Below are 27,792 nucleotides of genomic sequence, written 5' to 3'. Positions count from 1 at the left end.
TAGACAAAACAGGTAATTCTGATATTTTAATTTATCAGCCAGATTAGGTAAACTAAAGTGAAAAGACTCACACTAACCCAAAGAAAATAAAAAGTGAAGTAAGAAACAAACAATAATAAATTTATAGAGGAGAGAGAGGTGTGCATCACGAGTCACAACCCTCTGTCTCTGACAATGGGTGACAACTGTCAGATGTCCCAGGCTCCTGCTGCTGTATAGCTCTGAAGCCAAATCACCCTTGTCTTGATTTTTAAAAGTCTAAGTTGCTTTTCTCAGATTATTTTATGACAGCAACAAAGAAAATAATTAATACATCACCCTAAAATGTTCCCTTAAGAACATTCCTTCAGGAAATCCTGCATCTCTAAGAGTGAGTGCTGTACCAGTCAGCACTTCCCGATGAGGGCTGCGTGAGAATCTCTAATTCTAAAGCCTGGAATTGGATGGCAGATGCAGAATGCCAGATAGATACATTAAAAACAAATCAAATGACAAATTTTGAAGGATCCATCTCTCATAAAGCACAGAGTAAGAGAGTCAAAGGTCTCTCTGACCCTGATTAAAGGACCCTCCCTTACTCAGAGAAGAAATGGAGCTGAAAACCAGTCTGAATTGAGTTATATGAGTGCAAACATTTCAAATAAAACTAAGTTTTCAGATAAGGCAAACCTATCCTAAAGTCGGGGTCCTAGAAGATCCATAACAGAACATGACACTTGTACTCACATAAAGATGCTCCGCCTGAAGCTGGAAGTGGAAGCTACTGCTCCTATCTCCTATGGAGGACCACTTTACTAACAACCGGACAGAGACTGCAACTGTGCTGGATGTCTTACCAGACTGCAGCGTCCACTGACCAGGTAATAAAAACTCTGATCTTAGTCACCAGCTGATATGGAAGGAAGGCTGTCTGCCTAGATCCTAAATGTGCTGGGTAAAGGTTAAATGATAATTTATTGGCTATCAGATATAGTTTAACATTCTAGTAAGGTCCATTCAGAATGATATTAATATGCAGCTAGTATAACTCCTGGAAGCTTAAACAAATAATAAAGGTTTGCACTGAATAAAGTACAGATACCATTACTGCTTGGAAGATTGTAGAAAGAAGGATCAAAAGTTGTAAGATATTTATGTTAGGATGAGTCTCTCACTTAAGGCTGGAAAATGCAATGGTATGATTATGTTCCCTAAGACCGTTCAGGGGACATTTCAGTAACCAATGTGGTACCAATACCCTAGTGAGGAGACGTTGAACATAACTGATGGGAGCCTGAAAGACATAAACTCAGGCTAAGGAGAAAAGATGCTATTAGGAAGTTAGAACCCCCTTGGACTGGTGGATATGGTAATATTTCAGAATAGCAGAAGCTAATGAGATATAATTAATACCTTCAAAAGTCAGCAATAAGAGCAGCAAAGCTGGAATAACAGACCCTAGATTTATGAAAAAATAAGAAAGAAAATATGGTATTTTTGGGAGCAAAAGATGATACATAAATAGACAATGGATGGATAGAAGGATGATAGGTAGATAGATAGATAGATAGATAGATAGATAGATAGACAGACAGACAGACAGACAGACAGACAGACAGACAGACAGACAGAAGATTGAAATCTGTCAATTCACATAAAGGTGACAACCCCATGCCCAATAGTAAAAATCTCAACCAAGTATAAGCAGATATCCAGGAAGAACATTTGACGCCACCACAGCCAAGTTATACAGTTGTGATTTTTCCCTGTCCATCCCAAGTATTTTAATCCACTATGATCAGTTAACTATAAACTAAAGAAAGGGTCCTGTACAGACATTTGAGGTCTAAATACTATATCTAATAGACACAAATATTCAAAGACATTAAAGAACCACAGTGTAATAGGACTGTCAATTAAAGTAGACCCATATTTAATTAAATAATAAAGTCCCAAAGGTGATAAATCTGAAACCCATAGTTCAACCTGATGATAGCTGAAATAAATCTCTTAACCCCTTCAATAACATATGAAGGTAGAAAAGGGACTAAATAGACCAGATTTTTTTTTCAAAGTACCATAAACCAGAAGGTGCTAGGTATTCAACACATCAGGCTTCTAACCATAACCTTAGGAAAAGCAGTGAAAGTAACCAGAGGCGTATAAAGGATGTCTTAAAGAAAAAAATCTTAAACATGCCAAAATAATTACCTTAATTATGGCCATCATAAATTTTCATGTTATTTTATTAACTGTAAAATAAGTCAAATGATTGTAGCATGCCATAAGGTTATATAAAAGAACTCATAGCTACAAAATAAATAAGGCAGTTTTGCCTATCATCATGAAAAAGTACTATAGACAAAACAAGTTGCATTATTTTAGGCACAGTTTACCTTCAGATAAAAAAAAATTACTGATTTAAGTCCTTACAGAGCTTTGAGGAAAATCACTGTGATTCAGAATTTTATGCCTAACCATGTACAAACAAGAGAGGAGTATCAAGTAAACACATTCTAAGAAAATACCTGTTTCCTTTTAAAAGTACTGAAAACATTTACTGTTTCAATGAAAACTAAATTCTATTTTCAAGGTGAAAAACAACGGCATTATACTAAGATGCTATCAAAAGTAGATTCAAACATAGTTGCACTAAATTTCAATGAAAAGAAGAAAATGTATTGACTTACTCATTTTTCTACATACAGAAGTCCGGTAGGACCAGCAACATTTATTGAAGATGCATTCCTTTTTCCATTGTATATTTTTGGATTCTTTGTCAAAGACCAAGTGTGCATAATTGTGTGGATTTATTTCTGTGTCTTCAATTTTATACCATTGATCAACCTGTCTGTCTTGGTACCAATATCATGGAATTTTTATTACTATTGCTCTGTAGTAGAGCTTGAGGTCAGGAATGGTGATTCCCACAGCCGTTCTTTTATTGTTAAGAATTGTTTTCGCTAATGTTTTTTGTTGTTGTTTGGTTTTATTTTGTTTTGGTTTTTTGTCTTTCCAGATGAATTTGAGAATTGTTCTTTCCATGTCTTTGAAGAAGTGTGTTGGGATTGTGATGGGGATTCAATAGGTAGATTGTCTTTGGTAGGATGGCCATTTTTACTATGTTAATTCTGCCAATCCATGAGGATAGGAAATTTCTCAATTTTCTGAGATCTTCTTTGATTTCTTTCTTGAGAGACTTGAAGTTCTTATACAGATCTTTCACTTATTTGGTTACAGTTTCCCCAAGATATTTTATATTATCTGTGGCTATTGTGAAGGGAATTGTTTCCCTAACTTCTTTCTCAGCCTGTTTATCATTTATATAAAGGAAGGCTACGGCCATATTGAGTTAATTTTATATCCAGCCACTTTGCTGAGGTTACCAGCTAGAGAACTTCTCTGGTAGAATGTCTGGAATAACTTATGTATATTATCAGATCATCTGCAAATAGTGATACCTTTAATTCTTCTTTGTCAATTTGTACCCCTTGACCTTTTTTGTTGTCTTATTGTACTAGCTAGCATTCGAGTACTATATTGAATAGATATAAGGAGAGTGGGCATCCTTGTCTTGTCCCAGATTTTAGTGCGATTGTTTCAAGTATCTCTCCATTTAATTTGATATTGGCTGTTGGTTTGCAGTAAATTGCTTTTATTATGCTGAGGTATGGGCCTTGAATTCCTGATCTCTCCAATACTTTTAACATGAAGGGGTGTTGTATATTGTCAAATGTGTTTTCTGCATTTAAGGAAATGATTGTGTGATTTTTTTTGTTTGATTTTGTATATACAGTGGATTACATTGATGGATTTCCATATATAAAATCAACCTTGTATCATAGGAATGAAGCTTACTTGATCACAGTGAATGATGGTCTTCATGTGTTCTTGGATTGGGTTTGCAAGAATTTTATTGTGTATTTTTTGCATCAATAGTCATAAGTGAGATTTGTCTGAAGTTCTCTTTTTTTGGTAGGGTTCATGTGTGGTTTAGGTATCAGAGTAATTGTGGCTTCACAGAATGAAATAGGTAGTATTCTTTCTGTTTCTATTTTATGGAATAGTTTGAGGATTATTGGTATCAAGTCTTCTTTGAAGATCTAGTAGAATTCTGAACTAAATCCATCTGGCCCTGGGCTTTTTTTGGTTGGGAGGTTTTTAATGACTTCTATTTCCTTATGGGTTATGGGCCTGTTTAGAAAGTTTATCTGCTGTTGATTTAACTTTGATATGTGCTATCTATCTAGAAAACAATCCATTTTATCTAGATTTTCCAGTTTTGTTGAGTATAGGCTTTTGTAGTGGGATCTGATGATTTTTTTGAATTTCCTTCGTTTCTGTGGTTATGTCTCACTTTTCATTTCTGATTTTGTGAATCTGGATGCTGCCTCTGGCTCGTTAGTTAGTTTGGCTAGGGGTTTATCTATCTTGTTGATTCTCTCAAAGAACCAGCTTTTGGTTTTGCTGATTCTTTGTATTGTTCTCTTGTTTCTATTTGGTTGGTTTCAGCCCTGAGTTTGATTGTTTCTTGCCTTCTACTTTTCTTGGGTGTGCTGTTACATTGCTAGTGTAAGATCTCTCCAGTTTCTTATTAGTGCACTTGGTGCTATGAATTTTCCTCTTAGCACTGCTTTCATTGTGTCCTATTAGTTTGGGTATGATGTGTCAACATTTTCATTAAATTCTAAGAAGTCTTTAATTTCTTTCTTCATTTCATTCTTGACCAAATTATCATTGAGTAGACAGTTGTTCAGTTTCCACATGTATGTGGGTTTTCTGTTACTTTTGCTGTTTTTGAACACCAGCTTCAGGCCATGGTGGTCTGATAGGGTGCATGGGATTATCTCAATATTCTTGTATTAGTTGAGAGAGTTGTTTTGTGATGAATTATATAGCTGGTTTTAGAGAAGGTACCATGAGGTGCTAAAAAAAAGGTGTATTCTTTTGTTTTAGGGTGAAATGTTCTGTACATATCTGTTAAATCCATTTGGTTCAGAACCTCTATTAGTTTCACTGTGTCTCTGTTTAGGTTCTGTTTCAATAACCTGTCCATTGGTAAGGATGTGGTGTTGAAGTCTACCACTATTATTGTTTAGGGTTCAATGTGTGTTTTGAGCTTTACTAAAGTATCCTTATGAATTGGGTGTCCTTGCATTTAGGGCATATGTTCAGAATTGAGACTTTCTCTTGGTAGATTTTCCCCTTTGATGAATATGAGGTGTTCTTCCTCATCTCATTTGATAACTTTTGGTTGAAAGTCTATTTTATTGGTTATGAGGATGGCAACTTCAGCTTGTTTCTTGGGGCTATTTGTTTGTTAGACTTTTTTTCCAATCTTTTACACTGAGATAGTGTCTGTCTTTGTGAATGAGGTGCGTTTCCTGTATACAGCAAAATGACAGATCTTGTTTGCATATCCAGTCTGTTAGCTTATGCTTTTTATAGGTGAGTGGAGTGCATTTAATATATTGAGAGATATATTAAAGACAGTTGACTGTTGGTTCCTGTTATATTTGCTTTTGTAGGTAGCTTTATGTGCTTGTGGTTTTCTCCTTTTGGCTTTGTTGTGAGATGATTAATATCTTGTCTTTTCTTTAGTATAGGTATCTTCCTTGTATTGGAGTTTTCCTTATAGGATCCTCTGTAGGGCTGAATTGGTAGATTGATACTGTTTGAATTTTGTTTTGTCCTGGAATATTTTGGATTCTCCATCTATATTGATGGAGAGTTTTGCTGTGTATAGTAGCCTGGGCTGGCATTTGTATTCTCTTAGAGTCTGCATGACCTCTGACCAGGCTCTTCTGGTTTTCATAGTCTCTGTTGAGAAGTCTGTTGTAATTCTGATAGGTCTGCCTTTGTATGTTACTTGGCCCCTTTCCCCTTCAGTTTTTAATATTCTTTCTTTGTTCTGTGCATTTAGTGTTTTGACTATTATGTGGCGAGAGGATTTTCTTTTCTGGTCCCATTTGTTTGGTGTTCTATAGGCTTCTTGTACCATTATAGCCATCTCTTTCTTTAGGTTTGGGGAGTTTTCTTCTATGATTGTGTTGAAGATGTTTTCAGATCTTTTGAGCTGTGAATCTTCATTCTCCTCTATTTCAATTATTCTTAATTAGAAAATTAATAGTTTTCAGAGGCTCATGGATTGAAAAAAAGAATTATGAACTTTGGGGTAAATTTGAATAGGATAAATTGGAGTTAAATGAATGAAATGAGGTAAACATGTAACTTTTTATTATACCTCTAGGTAGAAATGGTATATTCATCACATTGTTGCAAAATAATGGACTTCCAAAGAGCTAATATCCTCTTGCCACTAACAGAAAAAAATACTTGCAAAGTTTATGAAGTAAGCAATTTAAGAGTGCATAAGACACAACATGCTGGGATTCATAAAAGAAATGGAGTCCCACAGTTGCTCCCTGTTAACAGCTCAACAAGGAAGGAAGGAAGTGAGCAAAGCAAAGAGTAAGAATCACCCATAGAGCATGTTAGCTGTAGGGAGAAGGGTCAGTGTTCCTCAAAGGTATAGCTCCGATAAAGCAACCAGACTTGAGGAGAAGGCTCTATAGAAAGAATATTTAAACATCACAAATTACCCTTATTGGGGAGGCAGGGTAAATATGATCAAAACTCATTGTATAGTGATAAAAACTGCATGGTGCTGGTTCAACTGGTGGTCAGCATGTAGAAGAATGCAAATCTATCTATTCTTATCACCCTGTACAAAGCTCAAGCCCAAGTGGATCAAGGACCTCCACATACAACTGAATACACTGAAACTAATAGATGAGAAAGTGGGGAAGAGCCTAGAACATATCATCTGCAAATAGTGATACCTTTATTTCTTCTTTGCTAATTTGAATCCCCTAGATCTCTGTTTGCTATCTTATTGTTCTAGCTAGCATTTCGAGTACTACATTGAATAGATATGGGGAGAGTGAGCATCCTTGTCCACTAATTTAGTGGGATCTCATGAAGTTTCTCTCCATTTAATATGATATTGGCTGTTGGTTTGTAGTAAATTGCTTTTATTTTGTTTACTTAGTGATCAGAAAAATGCAAATCAAAATGACCCTGAGATTTCACCTTGCACCACCAATCAGAATGGCTAAGATCAAAACCTTAGGTGACAACACATGTTGTCCAGGATGTGGAGAAAGAGGAACACTCCTCCATTACTGATGATATTGCAAACTGGTACAACCCCTCTGGAAATCAATTTGGAGGTTCCTCAGAAAATTGGAAATAGATCTACCTAAAGACTCAGCAATACCACTCTTGGGAATATATCTAAAAGATACTCCACCAAGCTACAGAGGCCCGTGTTCCACTATGTTCATAATGGCCTTATTTATGATAGCCAGAAACTGGAATTGACCCAGATGTCGCATGACAGAAGAATGGATACAGAAAATGTGATTCATTTACACAATGGAATACTACTCAGTATTCTGAGGACATACTGTGCTTTGCAGGCAAATGGATGGAACTAAAAAATGTCATCCTGAGTGAGGTAACTCAGACCCAAAAGGACATGCACGGTATGTACTCACTAATAAGTGGATATTAGCCAAAAAAAAAAGTGCAGAATACCCAATATACAGTACACAGAACTCAAAAAGGTCAACAAGCCAAAGGGCCCAAGTGAGGATGCCTCAGTCCCTCTTGGGAGGGAGAAGAAAGCAACCACAAGGGAAGGATGGAAGGAGGGACCTGGGAGGAAAAGGTTTCTGGGAGGGGGACATGATCTGGTACTGGGTGGGATAAAAAGAATGAAGCCCTGAGGACCAGCAGAAAGAATGGAAACAGGTGACCTCTGGAAGTAGGAAGTTGGGAGGACCCTCCCGACATACCAGAGACCTGGGAGATGAAAGACTCTCAGGACTCAAAGGAGGCGGGGGGTGGGGGGGAAGGGACCCCAGATGACATGCCCTATAGTGGGGAAAGGGAACTTGTAGAACCCACCTCCAGCAAAAAGAAAGGGCATCAAGTGAGAGATGGGGGATGGGGTTGCTATCCCACAGTCAAAGTTCTGACCCATAATTGTTCCTGTCTGAAAGAACTGCAAGGATGGAAATGGAGAAGAGCCTGAGGGAAAGAAGATCCAGTCACAGGCCCAAAGGGGTATCCAGCTCAAGGGGAGGACCCAAGGCCTGACACCATTACTGATGCTATGGGGCATTCACAAACAGGGACCTATCATGACTGACCTCCAAAAGACACAACAAGCAGCTGAAGGAGGCAGGTGAAGATATTTGCACCCAACCAATGAACAGAAGCTGCTGACCCCTGTGGCTGAATTAGGGAACAGCTGGGGGAACCTATGGAGGAGGGAAACCCTGTAGGAGGACCAGCAGTCTCAATTACCCTGAACCCCTGAGATCTCTTAGATCCTGGATCACCTACCAGGCAGCATCCACCAGCTGAGATGAGGCCTCCATTGCATGTACAGCAGAGGACTCCCGGGTCTGGGTTCAGTCAAAGAAGATGCACCTAACCCTCAAGAGACTGGAACTGGAGGCCCCAGAAAATTTAGAGGTCTGGGGGTGTGGGTCGGGTGGAGACATCCTTGTGAAGATTGGGTGGGGGGGTGAGAGAGAGAGAGAGACAGAGACAGAGACAGAGACACAGAGAAAATACATAAAATATCTAATAAAAATGAGTCTACAGAAAGAAACGCTCAAGGAACTAATTTTAAAAGTTTTTTTTTAAATACAATTTGGAGGATGGAAAGATGGCTGTGGAGCACTTACTGCTCTTTGGTTGACTGGAGCTCAGATCTCAACACCATATCAAGAGATCTGACAAGTTGGTTCTCTGGCAGATGAGGTTCCTTTATATGAAACACAAAGTAGAATGTCCACCAGAAACCATATACCATAAATGCACAGCATGAAGGGTGGAGAGCACTAGAGAAGCTGTTCTAGAGGTGACCAGTGTGAGGCAATTAGCACATGAGTGCTTTTAATGCATTCAGTTTATGAAACTATTTATTGAGAGGACACAAGTATCATTCAGGAACTGTGAGAATTTAAGGATATTAATGGCAGTCTACATTAAAAATTAAACCCCTCTACCTCCTGGGAACTGAGATTAAAGGCATGTGCCACCATGAGTCAACTAGGCAGATAACAGAGCAAGAGAAACCCTGTCTCAAAAACCAAACAAACAAATCAAGCAAACCCCTCTCCTCAGGGGTCAGGGAGTTCTTTGAAGAAGAAACAGAAAAATTCTAAGACCCAGAGGGCATGGATGACACCAGGAAAACAGTATCTTCCAATCACAACCGATTGAAATACTTATGAAATCTCAGAGAAGGTAGGAACATGAACAGGGCCTGCATTGGTTCAAGCCAGGAAGTTTCCCATGTTGAGAGGGAAATTGGAACCAAGGTCCCATCCCTTACCAAGAAGCTATATGCAATTGACATTTACTTACTAAAGAAAACCAGTTTTCTCCAATAGATTCTTCCTAGGTCTATTAACTCCACGAGGGAAGCCTCCACACCCAGCAGTGGATAGGCAATGCAAAACAATCAATGGTATTCTTCTAGACTTCTGTCTCACATTGCTTTGCTTGGGCATCTCTTGCTTGCATATTATTGTTTCCAATTATTTGTTTCTCATGGTGTGTGTGTGTGTGTGTGTGTGTGTGTGTGTGTGTGTGTGTGTGTGTGTGTGGTGTGCTTTTTGGTTTTGTTTTTAATTAAGGTTTGTTTCCCTAATTGTTTTCTAAAAGGAAAATAAAGGTGAGAGTTGGGTAGGTAGGGAAGTGAGAAGTGTCGGAATACACTCCAGGAAGGGAGAGCTTGTGAGAACACTCCAGGAAATATAAGTCTTGTGACCTTAGTTTCTTCAATACATGGAACTGTACTTTGAATATGCTTGCCTGCTCCTCCAAGGTATAGCAGGTAGAAGTAAGTTTACTTCAGATTACCAAATATCGTTTGCTTATGTTTTCAATTAAATGTTTAATTAAATTATCCTTTATATACCTCTATGGAAAAATGTTCTTGCCACAATTGGTTGTCTTTATGATGGTATACAACTTGAACTTATGAGAACTTTACTCATGTGACCATGCTTAACACTCACGGTATAAATTGTCTGGGTCTCTGAATAATAGTCAATTGGCTACTGCATGAGACTTTTGTCTGTCCCGTTTATCGGCTCTACTATCCCAGGCTCCACCCCCTCTAGAGCAGTGACAGAAAGGATCTGCAAAGAGCCAAGGAACAGCGGACACCATGCCAGAATGTATTGTATGGGAAAAAATTTTAAAAAAAAAGTTTCAGTTTTTATAAAAAGCAAAGGACAGTAGCAAGAGAGAAGGCTCGGTATATAAACCAGCAGCTGTGCAAGCCTAATGAGTGACATATGCACTGGTAGTTATCTGAAATCACAGCACTGTGAGCAGAGACATGCAGATCCGTGGAAGTTTCACGTCAGCTAGTTTAGCTAAATTGTGAGCTCCAGGTTGTAAGACATACCTTCTCGGGCTCGAGACCCCTTATGAACAACAATGCCAAGCAACTAGAGCTTCCAGGACTAAGCCACTACCTAAAGACTATACATGGACTGACCCTGGACTCTGACCTCATAGGTAGCATTGAATATCCTAGTAAGAGCACCAGTGGAAGGGGAAGCCCTGGGTCCTGCTAAGACTGAACCCCAGTGAACTAGATTGTTGGGGGAGGGCGGCAATGGGGGAGGGATTAGGGGATGTTTGCCCGAAACCAGGAAAGGGAATAACATTCAAATGTAAATAAGAAATACTAAGTTAATTAAAAAATAAAAAAAAGACATACCTTCTCAAAAAATAAGATAAGATGGACAAAGATCAAAAAAGAAATCAAATATTGGTCTCGGGCCAACATGGGCGCACGCACACACACACACACACACACACACACACACACACACACACACACACGCAACATACATGTACATGTTCCCACATGAAAATATACACATAACACATACACAAATAACCTATGAAAGAAAATACAATTTATGAGAAGAAATAAAATAGAATGCAAGATATATGTGGCAGTGATTAGGTAATAAAAAGAAAAAGACCTGGATACAGAAATAAGCAACTACATTCATGCGGCCAACGAAAACAAACAAGAAGTCTGATCTTCTTGAAATAAAATATGAAAAATATATAATGCTACTAGACAGAAAGAATGGAGCATATTCTTTGTCTTCCTTTTTTGTTATACCACTATACTCTTGTGCCTCAGGCAAACACTAGAATTAATTCTAAATTATAAATCATGGTGACTCATGCTTACACACTAGTTCACATCTCTACACTCAACATATCATCAAACATATAACATATAATATATAGATTAAAATAGACAATTTTTAAACAGTTATACTTGAAGTCTCTTCTAAGTAGTACATATATCAGGTGGAGGAGTAATTTTAATTAGAAGTTTAGCCGGACTATGAAAGCAAGTGCCTTTAATACCAGCACTGAGGAAGCAGAAACAGGGAGATCTCCATGAGTTTGAGGCCAGCCTGGTCTACAGATTGAGTTCCAGGATGGCCTAGGCTACACAGAGAAATCTTGTCTCAAAAAAAAAAAAAGAAAAAGAAGAGAAGTTTAAGAAAAATACAAAACTTTCCTATGAAATACTAGTCAAATCAAATGTTAACTAGATAGCTTTCACGTGAACTTATTTAATTCTACTGAAAATTAATATATAAAATTATTTCTTGCTAATTTTAGATTGCTAAGTTAAGATAAACAGAAGAAATGATAGTTAAAAAATATGTTATGAAGAATTGTTATCCAGAATACAAAAAGAATAATAAAAAACAACAACCACAAAAACCCAACTCCAAAACAAAGCTCACCTATGCCCTTCCCCTCCCCCGTAACTAACCCTAACAAATCTTCTCAGGACACACACAAACACACACACATGGTAGGGGCAGATATTAAATCATTTTGTTGAACTTAAACAAACAGAATTGGGATTAAACATAATATTGTAATCCATTAGTCTAAGCATCCAATTAGTATTTATTTATACTATGGTAAAGATGTATTTGATTTCAATTTAAATATTTCTTCTTATGCTGTTTGGCAAGAAATTATATCAATGTTTTACCTCCCATCCTAAAGTTCCATCCAGGGCATCATATTTATGACTGCATTGTATCATTTGATTGAAATAAAAATTTAATGTGTTTTAAAGTTATAGTTGATTGTCTCTGAGTTCATTAAATGAAGCATAACTTCACTTAGTCCAACTCAATCACAGGACTCTTTGAACAGTACCAAGTACTTTGTTAGGAGCAGAAAAAGAAACAACAAATATCTCAAACAAGAGGACTGGACGTGCCATTCACTAATGTCTTTGAAAAGGGAGGGAACCATAAGTCAAATACAAGAAACCTCTTAAGCTAAGAAAACTCCTGCCCTGGCAGTCCCTGAAGAAACAGGGACTTCATTTGACACTGAGAACAACTGAATGCTGCCAACTCTCACAGGAGAGTCAGAAATAAACTCTCCCAGAGACCTTCCGATGGCGACTCTACACTTCGAATTCAGCTGAGTCCAACAGGAGCTTCTGATTATAAAACTAAAACACAATAAACAAATTCCTAGCTCATTTGTAATAATCTCTTGTTATAGAAAATGAATCAATGATAAATTAGTAATATATTATGAAATAACCTTTGCACAAATCAACATAAAACTAAGTAGAAAAAATGTATGATGCATAAGCAAATAAAGGATTCTGAATAATATTTGCATTATGTAATCAGGCAGTCTTCTTTGGGTTGAAGCAGTTCCTTCAGGTACTTGTTGCAATGCCAAGAGTAAAAAATATATACAAGTATTTCCTCTGCTGGATGTGCTTCATGGAAAATATAATATTCTTTAAAGCACACATTGCTTCAAGCTTCAAATGTATTTTCATCTTCAATTTACATTTTGTGTAAATAGTTCTTAGAACAAGCTGTTCAGTTTTTCTAGAAAATGCAGCATTTTTATTCTTGTGAGCATCACATTTCATTTTGAAATTGAAGTACCACAAAAGTACACACACAAAAAAACAATGTTCAGATTACAAAAAAAAGAAAAGATAGATAAAGACAGATTAAAAAATAGATAGATTGCAAAAACCCTGGTGTGGAAATTTAAAAAATTTTAAAGACTGTTCATAATTACAGATAGCTATATTTTTAGCTTCACATTGTTCTAAAAACTAGAATTTCATCTTTAGCCTACTCGTTCTAATTATAAACACCATGAGAGCTCCTATAAAACTTCCTGCACAGAATACTTTGAAGGGCTGGGGAAGGAGCACAGCTGATAGCATGTTTCCCAAGTGTGCACAAAGCCCTGGGTCAGTATGGACTCAAACCCATATTCAGATGCACAGAGAACTGAACCAATGTGTGATGTCTGAGACATTGACCAAAAAGAAAAAGAAAGAAAAGAAAAGAAAACCACTGGGTTGGAAGCACATCTCATTAGAATCTAACAAATAGGGATTCTCAGCTTTTTCTTTTCATTCTTTCTAATTAGACATCTGTTTATAAGTCAGATAAAATTAAAATAATACACTTCAGCTACCATCACCTCAAGGAAAGCACTCTTTAGGGGGAAGCTCAGCATCCTGGATTGAACCATATTCCAGGAAAACACACAGGACACTTTCATGTGCAAAATACAATACCATATGTACAAAATATAATTCAAATCATGATTAATTCATTAAAAAGTCACCACTAAAAATGACTGATACATGACCTGGATATTAAAATTAGCAGAAAATGATATTTCAAGTGACCATATCAACAATGGTCAAGGAAATAAAGGTTAGAGGTTCATAAGGAAAAAAAAAAAAAGAAAAGAAATTTCAAAACAGAAATAGTAACTATTAAAAAGAATAAAAGTGTTAATTTTAGAAAAAGCTGAAATATCTGAAATTAAAAATTCACCAAGATTTTTTTCATCCTGTTGATCATGAAAGAATAAATAAAATAACCCAATCACAAATTTATTTTCTAGAGACACAGAAAGGTGTGGAGTCGGGTGTATGAGGAAGTGGAGAAGATCTTGGAGGATTTGACGGAAGGGAAACCACAATAAGAATATTGTATGACTGGTACAACCACTCTGGAAATCCTTCTGGAGGTTCCTCAGAAAATTGGACATTGCACTACCTGAGGACCCAGCTATACCTCTCTTGGGCATACACCCAAAAGATGCCCCAACATTCAACAAGGACACGTGCTCCACTATGTTCATAGCAGCCTTATTTATAGTAGCCAGAAGCTGGAAAGAACCCAGATGCCCTTCAACAGAGGAATGGATACAGAAAATGTGGTACATCTACACAACTGAGTACTACTCATCTATCAAAAACAATTACTTCATGAAATTCATAGGCAAATGGATGGAACTAGAAAATATCATCCTGAGTGAGGTAACCCAATCACAAAAAACAAACAAACAAAAACAACAACAACAAAAAAAACAACATGGTATGCACTCACTGATAATGGATATTAACCCAAAAGCTCGAATTACCCAAGATAAAATCCACAGACCACATGAAGCTCAAGAAGAAGGACGTACAAAGTCTGGATGCTTCAGTCCTTCTTAAAAGGGGAAAAAATATTCATAGGAAAGGATATGGAGACAAAGTTTGGAGCAGAAACTGAAGGATCAGCCATTCAGAGCCTGCCCCACCTGGGTATACAGCCACCAAAACTGGATAATATTGATGAAGCCAAGAAGTGCATGCTGACAGGAGTCTGATATAGATTTTCCTGAGAGGCTCAGCCAGAGCATGACAAATACAGAGGAAAATGCTAGCAGCAAACCATTGAACTGAGTCCCCATTGGAGGAGTTAGAGAAAGAATTGAAGGAGCTAAGGGGCTTGGAACCCCATAAGAACAACAATGCCGGAGCAGTGTGAAGAAGCAGCGAGGACGACCCCTGGATGGACCAAACCCGCGCCGCTGTAAACCCGTGCTCAGCGCTGACGTCCCCTGCCGCCGCCATGTCCAAAAAGAAAGGCTGAAGGGGATGCTAAAGGAGACAAAGCCAAGGTGAAGGACTAGCCACAGAGGAGATCTGCAAGGTTGTCTGCTAAACCTGCTCCTCCAAAGCCAGAGCCCAAGCCTAAAGAGGCCCTGCAAAGAAGGGAGAGAAGGTTCCAAGGGGAAGAAGGGGAAGGCGGATGCCGGTAAGGATGCGAACAAGCCTGCAGAAAACGGGGATGCCAACACACACCAGGCACAGAAAGCTGACGGTGCTGAGATGCCAAGGGACGTGTGTACAGTTTTGATAACTGTGTACTTCTGGTGACTGTACAGTTTGAAATACTATTTTTATCAAGTTTTATAAAAATGCAGAATTTTGATTTACTTTTTTTTTTAACTATATTGTTAGCACAAGGAACACTTCGTTGTTGGGGGGGAGGATCATGTGTCACCAAGCTGAATTGAGGACAGAAAACCTCTTTCCCTGATAATTTCAAAAGGTTCCTCTTGGCTTCCAGGAGAGACATCCTGGTCTTTCATAGGTGGCCACCAAGGCAAAAAAAGGCCTTGTGGTCTGGGGAAGCTCTAAATTCATTTCTATATCCTGTCTCCCCCCCCCCCGTATCATCAACACAGACTTAATTCCCTTAAAACCAGAGACCTGTTGGAGCCTCGCCCCCAAAATTGGTCTTCTAGTCTATTAGGCTATGTGGACGTTGCAGTGACTTCGCGTGTTCTCGGAAGATCGATGGTTCCTTTTATAAAAGACTGTGGATCTTCAGATTGATTCTGCCATGTTCAGTTCCTGACAGTCAGGGTTGGCTTGTGGAAAGTTGTTAAACAGCTTCCTTAATGTGAAATGTCAACCCTCACTCTAAGCTACTTCCCTTTCAAAGCACTGAACGAAGACTTCATCGGGTTTTATAGTGGATTTCTGGTTTTGGTAGTCTATACAAGAAGGGAATTTGGAAGTTCTTGTATATTGTTGACTGCCTGCCCATGTCCAGCCTGAAATACCATGACTGTTTATGAAAAGTATCTTTAATAAAGCTGGTTACAGTTAAAAAAAAACAACAACAACAACAACAATGCCAACGAACCAGAGCTCCCAGAGACTAAACCACTACCCAAAGAGTACACATGGACTGACCCATGGCTCCAGCTGCATATGTAGCAGAGGATGGCCTTATTGGGCACCAATGGGAGGAGAAGCCCTTGTTCTGCCAAAGCTGAACCCCCCAGTGCAGGGAATTGTCGAGGAGGGGGGAAGGGAGGTGGTTGGGGAGGGGGAACACCCTCATAGATGGGGGATGGGATAGGGGACTTAGGGCCAGGAAACCGGGAAAGGGAATAACATTTGAAATGTAAATAAAAAATATCCAATAAAAATTATTAAAAAGGGGAAAAAAGATATTGGGAAAAAAAGGAAGCTGGGTGGCAGTGGTGCACACCTTTAATCCCAGCACTCAGGAGTGAGAGGCAGGTAGATCTCTGTGAGTTTGAGGCTACCCTAATCTACAAAGAGAGTTCCAGGACAGCCAGGGCTACAAAGATAAACCTTGTATTGAAAAATAAAAATGAATGAATGAATGAATGAATAAATAAATAAATAAAATAAATAAATGAAAAATAAATACATACATACATACATACATACATACAAACAACTAGGTCAACAAAAACTAAACAGAGGCATTCATCTGAAAAAATTACATACATCTGTAAGATAATCTACAAAAGTTCTAAAACACAAGTAGCTAGACATTCAGAGGAAGATAAAAAACAAAAATGAAAAACCAAAAGTCAAAGATAAAGGTTGCATAGTAGCCAAATAAACATCAAATGAGAGGAAAGAAATATATTCACAATGCAAACACTATAAGCACAACAAAAGCCATGTGTAAGTATGTCAAAATAAAGCTACCTCAAACAAGAGACTAAGAACAAATTTTGGAAACAGTCATGAAAAAACATTGAATAAAAAAACAACAAAGTGACACTTCTGTTCATCAGAAACTATGAAAACCACTTACCCAACAGACCCTAAATTTGAAAATAAAATATCTGGCCACACAACATCATGATATTTATATTTTAATCAAATCTTCAAATATATTTAAAATCATACGTAGGGTTTTAGTATTTAGTTATTCTGACTTGACAATTTTAGATACTCATTGCATTACCTGATAGAAGTCAATTCATGGAATTAATGTTGTAAGCAAATCCTCAAAAATATTTAAAGTCAAACGTAGGGACACTACCACTAATGCAAACTTTTCAACACTTTGGTTGTAAGATAGGGAAAAAGTAAATATTGACCAAGAACTAAAAGTGGTCTCCATAAGCCTCAAATGATTTTATGTACAAAACATAACCAATCTACAAAACTGTTACAACTCAAAAGTGAATTTTATGAGGCCAACAGATACAAGACTATTTAAGAACAATACTGGAAACACAACAATACCTGATTTAAAATTATGTTACAGAGTCTTAGTAAGAACTCAGATTTGTGCATGGCCTGGCACAAAAACAGATAAAAGACAGAAATAAACCCACACAGCTAGAACGACCTTGGTTTTCAATAAAGCTGCCCAAACTACACAACATAAATAAAACCATTTCAACAAATGATAACAGGAAACTAGATGCCCACATGTAAAATAATAAAACTAGATGCCTACCTCCAGTGGAGACTGAAATTTATTCGAAATGTTCAATGGCAGAAGGTTGGCTGAGTCAGTTCTGTGCTTGCCTCTGTGGGATGCAGATGCAGGAGGAGGCCAGCGGCCCAGCCACGGTAGTCAAATTACAGTCCAAGTTCAAAGAGAGATTCTATCTTACAACTGAGGAAGAAACTCAGCATCAACTCTGGCCTCCACGTGAACACACTCACGCACAATAGACACACACAATGCCCTAAAAGTATAACTATTCTACAACACTTCAAGGAATAGTCTTTGAAAGAATGTCAATATACTATATAGATACTTGCACATATAAGTTTGCCGTGCACAATTCAAATAGCCAACGTGTAGAATCTGCCTACATGGCTGTCATGAAATGAATAAAGAAAGAAAACATGGTGTGGATGACAGTTTAGGTAAAACACTTGCCACTCAAATCTGAGGGCCTGACTCTGCATCCCGGTAACCCACACAAAAGCAGTATATCTATAATCTCAGCGCTCCTACTGTGAGATGGGAAACAGAAACCAGAGAATTCTGGGAAGTTCACAGGACAGCTACCCTGGATATATTGTAACAAACAATGAAAGACAGTGTCTCAAACAAGGTGGAAGAAACAAGATCCAAGGTTTTCCTGACCTCCTAAGGCATGCTGCCTCCCCTGTGCAACCATGTTCACACACAAAGGAGTGCATGCACGCTTATTTTAATGATTACATAATGAAATGAAAACATGGTATAGCTCTACAATGGTATTTTATTTCATCTGAAAGAATGAAAATATAGTATTTTCATGGAAATCCATGGAATTAGATGGGTTGGGGTATCATGTTAATCAAACTAGCCCAGTCTCAGGAAAAATATTAGATTTACGATATATGGATACATAGGACATGAAAGCGGACAAACTGTAGGGAGAGGTGTGAACAGCATGGAAGGCAGGGTGTTGGAGGGACTATGAGTTACGAACAGACGTGCATGTGTTCCAAGTTGTGAGAAGAATAAAGGTGCAGGCCATACCACCTGGCTCTCAGTTGACTAGAAAGATCAAAGAGCTACATAAAACACGCAGGTAAACCAAAAGACCACAAGAGGTAGTTGAGAAATAGAACCGCATGTATACAATTTCATTTCCTGTATGTTGGCTCTACTCAAAGCAATGCAATAGGAGGCGTGGCCTTAAGTCTTTTCAACAGCCTACAGGATGTACTTGACTATACATCTGGAAAAACCTTCATCTCACCCCCACCCCTCACGTTATAGAAACAAAAGTCCATGGGTCATCTAATCTGAGAATCTAAAATTCAATCTAATAAAAGATAAACAATGTAGTTTTTTTACTTAGGATTTGGCAAATATTTTTAAATAGCCCACAGAAAATAGAAACTGAGAAAAGGGAGGGCATATAACCCACAAAGAAGCACAAGTGAACAATATGCACAGAGAAGGTTGCTCACATGATTAGTCAATAGGCAAATTAAATCCCATTAAAATGGCCAAGCTTAGCCTAACTAATATCATGAAGGACTCTGTCCTTCAAAGTCAAAATATTAAAAACTATACCCTGTTGAATAACATGTGCTATTATTGCCCAGTAAGTTAGAAGCATTCTGTGGTTTGGATGTGGAATGTCCCCCACAGACTTCAGTCTTTGAACACTTGGTCCCCAGCTGACAGGGGTGTTTGTGAAATCTCTAAGTGATGGACTCATGCTGGGAGAGACACTTGACCAGGGAGAGCTGAGACTTTGCAGACTGGCCTGGTGTCTTGTAAGTCTCTTCCTCAGCTGTCCAATTGCAGACACAAGATGATCTGGAAGCTTCTACTTGTCACCATTCCTTCCTCACCATGATAGACCATATAACCATTGGAACTATGATCCGAGTAAACCCTTCTGCTAAATGGCTTTTGTCAAAGTATTCTTATCACAGAAATGTTTAAAGTAATTAAGACAGCATGTGAAACTACAGAAACTCAAACATTGCCAGCAGCCATTTTATAAAGTGGTCTATCGTTATAAAGCTAACTATATAATTGATGGAGAGTCTAAAAATTTCCAATTTTAGAAATTCAAAAACATATCTGACTAAAGATGTGTGTAAGAGCTTGGTATGTTCATGAAATGGAATGGTATGTAGCAATGAAGGGAAATATGAGCATGTAATACACACAATCTTTAATGACAATTACATAAAGTGTGGCCTTTATAACATATGTTCGTTTTACTTACTGTAGTAAGCACATACCTACCCATAGGTAGCAGTGCCTAAGCAAGAACAGAAGTCAACATTACCCAAACATAAAGCTACAATACGCAGTAGAAAGTCTGGGACAAATCTATCTTTATTTAAACATGGAACTTCTCTCTGCCATGTTCCGCTGATTACATCTCTAACATTTCAAAGGCATACAAAAGATGAAGTCTAAATGAATGTAAGTGAGTCTGATGCTTGACTTTGCTCAGGAGTACTATGACAGTGGTGGACTAGGAAAGTTTCAAGTTGTATTTCTTATTCCTAGCAGAATTCTCACGCCTCGATTCTAGAGCAGAGATTGTCTGGGTTCCACTTCTAAAGAAAGTGTCCTCTCTGCAAACATTTAGCCTTAGCGGTGCTGGGCAGAAGTAAAGTGTGCTCACATGTGGAGCACTGCAACTGTGAGCTCCCACAAGAAACATTCCCCCATGTCTTAGGAACACAGAGAATTCCTCAAACTTTCAAATCAAAATTCAAATTGTATATGCCTTCAAGGACTGACTTTCCTGAGGGTATAAACTTCTGTGAGTAATTCACATCAAATAGTAGACAGCTAGGAGGACCCCAGCAGACATAAACGGGTGCTTTACTTACTACATGACAAACAGCATCACGCTGGAAACATTATTAATAATTAGCTTAAATCATATGAAAAGTGGACAAGAAAAATTATCAGTAGTATTAACTTATCAATTGTCACCAAAAGCAGTTGCTTTTTAAAAGTTAGTTCATTGAAAAAAAACCACTTAAATACAACCATTATGAATACAAGCATCTATGTTAATTATGGTAAACAATCAAGAACCATAATAAATGTTCTAGTAAAAATGTCAGTGATAATGCATATCTGTATCAAACTGTTTTCTGAGATATCAAACACAAATATTGTAAAGATAACCATCCATGATGATAATACTGACTACATATATACTTACTAAAGTTCAAATATAAGCATAAATTGCGTCAACTGACATATACTCAATGCAGTATATGCTGTAATAGAGAAACAGTTTGTAGAATCCAAACCTATCTCATTTTGCTTTCAAAGCCAGGATCACAAAAAGTAACAACTAGATTTCTTGGTGAATTTAATCCTTTATGCTTCCTAATATAGACAGTCCAGGAAATACATCCCCAAAGTGAGAAAGTGTTCTGATGTAATCATGCCAAACTCAAACGCTGCACACGTGTGCAGACTGCATCCTTTGAGCTCTGAGAGCATGCTGCTCCCTCATTATCAGAGTGATCATTGATGTGTAGGCATGAATAACAAGTGCCTGTGCCAAAATTTATGAACACAAATTAGTGGTTTCATAATAAACCCAAGCAAGAGTAAATGGTCTGTAAAGGATTAGGTACTTCTGACCAAAAGAACTGCCGGTCTAAATAAACATTTATTCTGTAAATCATGCTCTCTGTATAAAATATTGATGTTTAGAATTGTTGTAAGGTTTCAATAAAAATAACACTTTTGCATTAGGTAAGTTTAGGATTTATAAGTCATTTCTGAAGAGCAGTGGTCCTATTATTTACTATGAAATCAACACTTTAGAGAGGGTAAAGTAGCACTCATATCAATCAAGGAAGGACATTAGGCATAAGCTAGGACTGACTACTCCAGGCAAACTAGACTATGAAGTTCCTGGACTTAACATCAGAAATGCAACAAAGATGGTGTCCTTACCTCTAAGAAGTATTTTTACTCTTAGCTTTAAGAATGAAATTCTGCATATCCCATTGTACACATGTATGAGAAAGAGAAAAATATTTATAGTATAGTTTCTGAAAAAATTCCAGTTTTATTGTGCCCCTATGTAGTCAGATGGAACAACAATCTGTCACACAATTTAAAGACCAAGAAATAATTGCTTTTAAAGGAAAATACAGATTTCTTCAATGTATGACAGTGCTAAAAACCAACAAAGAGAAAAATGGACAGACTATTACATATACTCTTACAAACAAGCCATTGTTATTGTGTTCATGTAAATGCTGCCCAATGCAACTGAACACTCAATGCAATAGACAGTTTCTAGAGTCCAGACATATTTAACCTGGCTTGCAAAGCCAGGATCACAAAAATTACAAATTAGATTTCATGATGAATTCAGTACTTGAGGACTTGTTTACTGGTGATACAGGTTTACTGGTAATTACCTGTATGTCCTGGCTAAATAATTTAATTTGAGGGAAAATGAGCTTACAGTGAGAAGAGTTGGAAAGAAGAATTTAAAGTGGCATTTCATTAAAACCCATCAGATGGATTTATTAGGATCCAGGCACTTTCTGTTTTCACCACTTGGTTATCATGCTCATGTTAGCTGCAGAAGAACAGAGTGCATCCTTCCACCTCCTTTATGTTCTAAAAGGGCACTGAAGGACCCATATAGAAGGGAAAACAAGCTGACAACTTTCAGCCTGAAACAATAGTCAGACTATGTGGTCTCCAAACAAAACTACTGTAAATAATCTAATAATTTTCATTACTAAATATCTACTGTTCATAAGTTAATAAAAATAGTTTAGTAATCCACATTAACCTCTAGTTCTATGACTTATGTTGTGCTCAATATTATTGGCATACATAAAATCTTTCCTTCTTTAATAATTTATATGTAGCAATGTTTTTAGAGCACATGAAAAGATTTTCAACTTCATTGCTAATAAGACCTAGAAATCAACTACCCTGACACCAAAAACCTGAAAAAAAGTTCAGTTAAACACTTGAAAATATGATTGATTACCTAAGAAAGGCCTTAATTTCAAAACTGCTTAGGGTACCCTTTTAATAATGGATTTTTCCATATTTGATGAACAGTATTCTAGTAATTCATCCTAAAAGGCTACTCAGAATAAGATTACATAGCCAAATCTACCATGCTATTTTCCTGTCACTATTTTTCTGTCACTGTTGACGATAACCAACATCTCAGGATAAATACTGACTATTCCATCCAACTGATCTAAATAAGAAATTATTACTACTCCCATAACAAGCAAAACTGAGGTAAATTATGTAACTGAGTCTCCAACCACTGGCATCCAGACCAGGGGAAGACTCACTGTGAGACTGCACCTTTCAGTGACAGTTCAGCTCCGCCTTCTATGAAGTTTTTGAAGAATGAAATTTTCATAATACATGTGTTTTGGTTTTGCTTCAACATTAACTGTAATATTTTTGTCCAGGCACTGGTATTCCTTTATAAGAGAATTTTAAGCACACACACACACACACACACACACACACACACACACACACACACACACACACAAAACCCTTCAATGATCCATTTATCTTATCTGAACACAAAATATAACTAAAAAATTTCAATGTGTTAACATAATTTGGGAAATCATACTTATTTTACATTCTCCATACTTCTAAAATAACAGCTCAAATGCTTTTGATCACAAAAATAAATCAAGTTCTTGATTATTTCTGAAGATTAGTAGAGCAATTTGTAAAATAATGCCACATGCTCTTTTTAAGAATAAAAATTAAGAACATATAAATACATGATTTGTTTTCTAAAGCAGAATAAATTCATTATTAGTATTTTCAGAGAAAATTAAGCAAGATTGGTTTGTAGAAACACTAGAAATTTCAATAGATTAATTATACCAAAACAAAATACCACAATTTAATAAGAGCATTAAAATTATAAACATGTCAACAACAAAACAAACTTGAGGCTAGGGCAATGACAGAGCCCCAGGGATGCAGTGCCAGCACTCACTTAAACCTGTGCCTCACTATGCTACTGTCACATAGCTTCTACAGTGAGCATGTACTGAGGCACACAGCAACTCTTGATATCAAAAACAAAAATAAAAACAAAAAGAAAAAAGTATATAAGAGGGGTACTCATTTATAAACCCTAGCAGCTTGATCATATGTATAAAGTCTTAAAATATAAAGAGCCTACTGTAGAATACTCCAGCATTTCACATGGTGTCACACCTTAGATTAGACTAAAAGTTAAAAAAAAATGAAAAAATAGTCCATTCAATGAAAAAAAAAAAACTCCATATACAAAGAAAAGGTCATAAGTGTATTTGCCACCAAGAAAAGAAAAATCTTAAATGGTAATAAATGTAAGGGCCTCCCTGGGACCTGCCACACTAAGGTACGTATGGTATAATGAGGGTCTTTGATCTCTACAATAGGCTATCTCACAGTACACAGAGATCCGAAGGGGAGCAGACCAACAAAACCTTTCAGTCTTCTAAGCACTAGTAGTCTCTTGCCAGTTTCTAGAAAATTTTAGGGCATTACTATCCTATCAGAATATCTGTCTCAGCCCTTCCCCATGTATATTTTGCTTAAGTGAGGTGTTATATTTTTTTTATTTTGGAATAAAACAGGAAAGATTCTCAAAAACTGAACAACTTAAATGAAGAAAGAATCCAGCATTAAAACTGCATTTTAAAGCTCTCTTTGGGAAGATACCTCCGTGAGTGGAAGCCAGACAAATCATCCAGAACATATGTTCATAACTGAACAACCTTCACGACAGGAAAGACATCAGTTGAAAGAGCAGTAGAAATACATAATAAAGAATCCTCCCAAAGTAGCCGACCTAAAACAAAGCACTGCCTGCAGTTCCACAGCACAGCTTATTTAAGAGTGATTATTGATCTGCCCTGCATAGAGAAATGTCTTAGCCATGAAATCCTCTTCCGCATGTTTTACAAGAGCATGCATGATTACGAATTCACATTTTCCAACAAATCACACATGATTATACAGTCTATGCTTACATATGCAGTGCAGTCACTACTGTGACTGCAAGGAAAACATTTACCAGGCATTTTAAGTTAATCATTGTATTTATTAGGAAAGAGAGCGTGAAATAGCCTGGTATCTGTGCTGTGTTTCAGAGGTCAATCTGCTTACATTTATAAGCTTTAAAGGCCTTAAAAATAAGAGATTTTCCTTCTTAAAATCAAATGTAGAAAGCTATGTAAAATGTTGTATTTCATTTTAAAAAGAGCACCCATATATTACTAATATATCAAGGCAAACAATGTCATAGACACAAGACTACTGCTCTGAAAATAATATTAGAAAAAAATATAGTTTAGCTTTACTTACCTTGCATTGTTCAGCGTTTGTCCAAAAAGCTCATTCTGTAAAATATTTGGTGGGGATGAAAAAACCCCATGGAAATGAGATAGAACAGAATTGCAGACCTGGCGCAACGTCTCAAATTGCATTTTCCTTCTTTTTATCCTCTCTTATTTTTCCTTACCACCTGTCTTTAAAAGTCATCTATTTGCAGACACCATCAAATAAAAACATGCCAATCAAGTTCCATATTTCTCCTGAGCTCTGTAAAAACTGTGCTTGAATGAGCAGAGGTTGATAGTTAATTGTACAGTCATTCTTCTAATTCAGTCGTAGAAGATTCAGTACTCGCAGCTTTCGGCTTTCTCCTGACTGTAGCAAGAATTCTAAACAGCAGCAAGCTCTCTGGGCATTCCCTGCTGAAGTGTGAGGCTGGGCTGCTTCCATGTACTCTACTCATATCTCTCTAAGCCTATTAAAAACACGCGATGAATATATGCTGTCGTCAGGACTTTCTGCACATCTGGCTGCCAGCAATAAAAATCTCACAAGTAATAGAAAAGGGACAAGGTATCTTCTCAATGCTGCTACTGGGAAAGAAGAGGAATTAGGCATTTTCCCAGCCTCTTTCTCTTTTGAAAAATGAATGACTCCAGCCACAGAATGTATCTCTTCGAGCTACTGCATAGGACCAAAACACTAAAAATAAGTGCTCTGTTCTCCTTTCAGAATCACGAAGAAATAAAAATATGACAGACAACAGGCTTCTACCACCTACATCTTTAATCCTGTACTTCTACGGCGCAACACATTTAGACACTGTGCACTTGGTCATATTAATTTCTTATTTAACATGTCTAGAACAATTTCTAAAGAGAAATGAATAATGTTCATTCTGGAATCTTTCTAAAGACTATATATGGTGACTATATAGTGGGTTATGTAATTATAGAAAAATATTTTAACCATCTCAATGCATAAAATCTTTCCCATAAATTAAAAATAATCTTACTCAGAGATATTTTAACACTCATTCTTAATTAATTTCAGTCACAGTATTCACAGCATTTTGATTAATGGCTATTTCCTGAAGGTTCCAACCATATCTGAGAATACTCCCTCTCAGCCTCCAGTCTGTGACTGTGTCAGATAAAATACTGGTTTTCTAGCTATGGTCATCTTTCTACACTTGATCTTAGCCAAAAGGCCGAGAAGCGATAGGTCATCTTTCTAGATGTTCGTTATTGGCTTGACCTAGACTAACAGTGCCCTTATTCTGATGTCATTGTTTCTCATTTTATGACTGACCATCAATTTATCAAACACACATACATGTGCATTCATAACGTATATTTTCAGTTTGTAAGGGGCTTATAATATTTTTATTATCTGTAAAAATTATACATATTTGTTCCTCGACCATTTTACAGAGGACAGAAGCTGGGGCTTTGGTGACTACACAGATTATTCAAAAGTGTTTGAAATGACAGTCTTCCCTTTCTCCATTTTATGCCCCCCCCCGATTTTCTATATATTTGCACAGTCACTAGCATATATACAAAACTTACTATAAACAAGCCACTCTCTACTGATGAGCAGAAAAACTTCCTCCCAGTGGCATAACCACAGATATTTAAGTAAATGAATTTTAAATAACAGGAATTTAGGTATGTTTATTCCATTTATGTCAAAGCAGGAGAAACCCAACAAGCTTTGTGTTTTAGGCCTCTGATCATAACTTGATAATTTTCATGTTAAAATGGTCAATTTTTCACAATACAATCATATATTTCTAAGATTCTTACTTTTGACTTAGTTTCATAGTTAACAATAGTTATGATAAAAATCTAACTGTTCTTGTGTATAGGTTTAAATTTTTGTAACTAATCAAAGCCCTTTTGAAACAAGTCTGTTACTTTATGTGACTAGAACAAAACATGTTTTGTTGTCTAAAATTTTTTTCTTCTGTGTCTCAAAACTGGATTAAAAGGGAGGTCACAGTGAGTGTTGCGAGACTGGCCTAAGCATCAGCGTTACTACTGAGATGCGCCTTAGATGACTCCTTGGATGAAGCAAAAACACATCAAATGCCTTCCTCAGAGACCTGTTTCATACTCTACTCATACAGCACAATACTACTGACCCTCTTAAACCTGTTTTCTCTTCTTTCCTCAGTCTTCCTCTAACCCTAGCTCCTCATCACTGTCAAAGCTCAAAGGAAGTCTTCTGGTTAGCAGCATCCTCCGCTGTGCATTCCCCTTATAACCTCCCTTCCCCTTGACAGTCCTTAAGAAAGTAAATCAGTATAGGTACATGGAAAAAATCTGCATTCCCAACTCTGTGAAATTATGTCTTGCATTCTGTTTTAGTCATTTAGCACAGTGCCCAGTACAGATTTAGTGTTCAATAAACATTTGTTGAATAGATAACCACATTTTATTAATTGTTAAATTATTAAACAGATCTTTTAGTAACATCTGTAGATGGGATAGAAAAATCACTGAAAAGCTTGATTTGCTGGTGTATCTAGGTCCATTTGTTTGCTTACCACATGGTATTACATCAAATCATAAACTCCATAAATAGAATTACTAATGTTTGTAAACAAAAACATTCAATTCAATGGACTGTGTAACTGGTTATGGCCTCAAGCATTGTAAAGAATGTTAAAGATGTGTTCTGTGTTCTTGTTATAGTGCAAGTTAACAAGCATTGGGACAACAGAAAGCACAGACTCTATAGTCAGAGTGGAGTTTAAGCATTAGCTGAACCTTTA

The 27,792-nt window shown here is 37.1% G+C and overlaps 1 protein-coding gene and 1 pseudogene across 1 annotated transcript in view; one reads left to right on the top strand and one right to left on the bottom strand.

The window, feature by feature from the left end:
* Positions 1-25,569, bottom strand: part of Rims2 (regulating synaptic membrane exocytosis 2) — a 291,163-nt gene extending 265,594 nt beyond the window's left edge. Inside the window, 1 exon segment of the mRNA XM_032914664.1 lies at positions 25,044-25,569. Within this exon segment, the coding sequence (XP_032770555.1) occupies positions 25,044-25,165 (122 nt within the window). The 5' untranslated portion in view covers positions 25,166-25,569.
* On the top strand, positions 15,007-15,409 carry LOC116885621 (annotated as a pseudogene).
* Positions 25,570-27,792: the final 2,223 nt, after the last annotated feature.

This window comes from Rattus rattus, chromosome 1 (genome assembly GCF_011064425.1).
Source record: "Rattus rattus isolate New Zealand chromosome 1, Rrattus_CSIRO_v1, whole genome shotgun sequence".
NCBI lineage: Eukaryota > Metazoa > Chordata > Mammalia > Rodentia > Muridae > Rattus > Rattus rattus.
The sequence above is the reverse complement of the archived record's forward strand: the minus strand, read 5'-3'. Positions and strand labels throughout refer to the sequence as shown.